This window comes from Lolium rigidum, chromosome 7, assembly GCF_022539505.1.
Source record: "Lolium rigidum isolate FL_2022 chromosome 7, APGP_CSIRO_Lrig_0.1, whole genome shotgun sequence".
NCBI lineage: Eukaryota > Viridiplantae > Streptophyta > Magnoliopsida > Poales > Poaceae > Lolium > Lolium rigidum.
In genome coordinates, this window is record NC_061514.1 from 169,443,694 (window position 1) to 169,447,581 (window position 3,888).

At 52.1% G+C, this 3,888-nt stretch overlaps 1 protein-coding gene across 1 annotated transcript; it reads right to left on the reverse strand.

Moving 5' to 3' along the window:
• Positions 1-2,467: 2,467 nt before the first annotated feature.
• On the reverse strand, positions 2,468-3,603 carry LOC124679451 (LOB domain-containing protein 41-like). Its single transcript, XM_047215204.1, has one exon. The coding sequence runs from the start codon at positions 3,413-3,415 to the stop codon at positions 2,468-2,470; it is 948 nt and encodes a 315-aa protein (XP_047071160.1). The 5' UTR covers positions 3,416-3,603.
• Positions 3,604-3,888: the final 285 nt, after the last annotated feature.

The following is a 3,888-nucleotide window of genomic DNA, read 5'->3' on the forward strand; positions in this document are numbered from 1 at the left end:
GAGGTGGTACCAGACACACTTTTCGGCCCGGCGGACGCAAACGGTCCGTTTACCCCCGTTGGAGATGCCCTAACTCTGCAGGACATGAAAACCATGTTTTGTGTATTTTTTACTTTCAGGGACCTAAACGCAGTTAAATTGAGCAAGGATTTTGGGGATGTCAATATTTTATGAAGAGAAGCCTATGGAGCGCTTGGACCTCACGAGAGAGGCCTAGAGGCCCAAAAGAGGGCAGGTGGCGCGCCCAATAAGGGTGGGCGCGCCACCCTGTCTCTTTTGGCCCTCGGCCCTCCGATTCACCTGATTCTTTCGCGAACCGACTTCATTTGACCTAAAAACCCATATATATATATATATATATATATATATATATATATATATAGAGGGCTGGACGGGAACAGGCGGGGGAAGGGGATCTTGCGTCGGTCGGGGCAACGGGGAGGGCCGTGTGGCGGCGCGGGGCAAATAGAGGGCTGGCATGGGGGAAGAGAAGCTCATGTTGCGTAGGTGGATTTGGGGCGGAGCGGTGGTTGGGTTAGATGGGATGGCGGTGCGGTGATAGCCAGGAGGCGGCGTTGTGGTGTTCGAGAAGAGGAAGCGGCGTTGTTGTGGTGGCGAAGAGCAGAGGAACCTCGGTGGCATCGAGTCGGCCGGGAAGGAGCCGGGGCCATCGGGGAAGAAGGCGAGGGAGGAGTACGGGAGCCGCGCCGGTGGGACACCAGCAGAGAAGAATCCGGTGAAAGAATTTTGGGAGCAGGCATCCAGAGAGTTAAAATTCACAGCGAGAGAAGGTACGGAGGGTACTAACGGCGTTAAATTCATCTGCGGTGCAAAATGATCTATAAGATGATCCAAGGGTGATATGCCTATGCGCAGTTATCACCCTAGACATCCAACTATTTCCTATATATATATACGACCCCAGGATCCCCTTGAGTGGAGCGCCACAGAAACACCGAAACACGTAAACAGAGGCTGAAGCAGCAAATATTGGAAGGGGAAACTCCACCGGAGCCACCTCCGGCGGGATCTCCACCTTCTCCAATGTCTTCAACATCATCATTATGATGAAAGGGGAGCAGTTCACCTCTGGGCTATGGGTTTGCGGTAGTACCTTGATCTATGTCTCTCTCGTAGATCTTAGTATCATATGAGTTGTCCAACATGATTATTGTCATATATGTAATTCCTATGTGGTGGATCTTTATTCTATGATATTGATATATGAGATTGGAATTTATTATGTGTGAGATATATTCAGTACCATATGAGTTTCCCAACATAATTATGGTCATATATGTAACTCCATTAGTTAGCTGATAATTCATTTTCTCACTATCTCCATGTCAAAAAAAATTTGATCGAAAATCATCCAATCTATGTAAGACTCCTTTGGGCAATTGGAAGAAAGAAACCATATATAGTAGTACCACATTGTGAGTACGAAATTTATGAGAATTAATGTTCGATCTAGAGATAGTGATTTTTTTTCTCAATTACTAATGCGGTTTTAAATCTCTCATCGAGGTGCTTTCATTAAGCGAGTCAGCCTTCGATGGTGAATCAGAATACCTAAATAGCCGATTGAAAAGCTGACCAACCCACAGCCAAAGAGCTCGGAATATTTGTTGGTTTGGTCCGGACCTCGACAAAACATAATGACTCACTCTTATGAAAATTCTTAAGACCTAACAATTGATCAAAAGATGATAATACTAATTTAAGATTTCTTGCTTTGTCTAGGTCATCTTCCAAAATTAGAATCGTATCATCGGCTTACTGAAGAATAATCGGTCTTCCGCCAACCAAGTGAGGGATTATCCCTTCAATTTGCTCATCAACTTTAGCACGCTCAATAATAATGACAAGCATATTCACCGTAATGTTAAACAACATGCAAGATAACTTTTTTTCGTCAGACAGTATATGCTCTGTAAATATTGTATACAAGGACGTGCAATCCAAAATAGAATCACCAGAATTAGGTAGGAGTAGCAAATTCTGGGTCTGTTTGTGGTTCTCGAGTGAATGAAGATGAGAACTTTGTCGCTGATGAGACGCCCTCCAATGAAGTTGGAGCTGACAAGGGGAGACGGTACTACCTGGAATGCTACTACGAAGTGTACAGGCGTTGGAAGAAGTGACAGGCCTCCATAGATTTCAGGATCCCATCATAGCCAGCTGACAAAATGCACACCTGACTGACAAAAATGCAGTGGTAGTAGAACTGAGCAGCAGAACACATTTCTGGATTTGAAGAACATATTTTTATGGGAGCTATTGTCTGTACACTCATTGCAGCCATGAAATACTACTAGTAATGAAGGAGCTGACAGATCCTAATTGAAAGAAGTTCTAGTAAAAGAGTTCAATCAAATAGCTCTCTATTTTGTTCACAAGGAAAAAAATTGTTCAAGAATTGAGCCGGAGACATCATGTAGAAAGAGTCCCCCAGGCTAGTAGACTGCTAGAGGAAGCGGAGCCCCACGAAAGCAGGCTCCTCGGCGGTCCGGCAGCTCACGTGGAATCGTGGCGGCCGCGCCGCCGCGACGGGAGCGAATCCTAGCGTGAGATCGAGCCCTAGCCCGAGCCCGAGGTCTTCGTCCTCCTTTTCGACCTCCTCGGCGTTGGTCTCTGCGGCTGGCTCAGTGTTCTGCTCCGCCTGGCTGACGTGCGAGCCCGCCTCGGCGTCCGTGTCGGCGGACGCGTCGTGGTGGGAGTGCGGCTCGACGTCCACGTGGTGGTGGCTGTCGGTGGACTCGTGGCTGGGGCCTCGCTGGAACGCGCACTCCTCCACCTCCTCGTCGTGTGAGTCGTGGTGGTGCTCGTCGTGGTCTAGCTCGACCTCTGCCCGCGGCTGCGGCTGCGGCTGCGGCGCCTTGGGGTTGTGGCTGCTGGAGTCGGCGTTGGAGGGCTTGTGGTGGGACGACGCAGAAGACGCGCGCTTGAAGCGGGTGCGTCCGACCTTGGCGACCTTGTGGAGCCTCCCATCGGCGCCCGCGGCCGGCGAGGCGCCGACGTGGCGGATGTCGTAGGCCCTGAGCGGCGGGGTGCGGTCGGCGGCGGCGTCCTCGGAGGAGACCTGCACGATGGGCTTGCCGGCAAGGACGGCCTCGACGGCGGCCTGGCACATCTGCCAGTTGTTGGACCAGAGCAGCCCGACGGAGCCGTAGACGGGGTTGACGATCCGGCCGCAGGCCTCGTAGAGGAGCGAGCGGAAGATGCCCGGGCGGAGGGTCTCGGCGCCGGCGTTGATGAGGTTCATGAGGCCCGCGCGGCCGTAGAACTTGGCGAGGAAGACGGTGGCGTTGGCCTGCGCCTCGGGGCTCTTGATCCACTGCAGGCAGGGCCGGATGCTGCAGTCCTCGCTGCACCCCTTGCGGAGCACCCGGCACCCGTTGCAGCTCAGCCGCATCGTCGTCGTCGGTCTTTGGCTGGCCGTGCTTGTGGCTGGAGGATTGTCGGTCGAGGTCGACTTGCCGGAGAGCTAGAGCTTGAAGATGGAGAGGAGGGTGGCGGTGATGTGAGCTATGGAAGGCAGGAAAGATTGATAGCGAGGATATAAAGGGAGGGAGGGCGCCAGTGGTTTTGCAGAAACTGGGAACTGGGTGGTATTGGGCCAGTAGCCGCGTCGCGCGTCCGAGGAGAGGCGGCCTAGCCTTCTTTGTTTCTCCGTGATCTGGTGACTGGTACGTGTACTTGCTCGGGTTTTGTTTACTTCCACTGGTTGCGGAGGTGCATCTCCCCTGCCGAAACATCCCTCCCATTACCGTGGGTGCTCTCCCCGGATTTCCCAGACTCCTGGTTTTGCTAAGTGGACTTTCATGCATAATCCAACCGACCAACTGTTCAACCCCACTGGTCGCTAAAAATATTTCGGCGCCCCTT

Coding starts and splice junctions, on each gene's coding strand:
- LOC124679451 (XM_047215204.1), bottom strand. CDS start 3,415: ATGCGGCTGAGCTGCAACGGGTGCCGGGTGCTCCGCAAGGGGTGCAGC.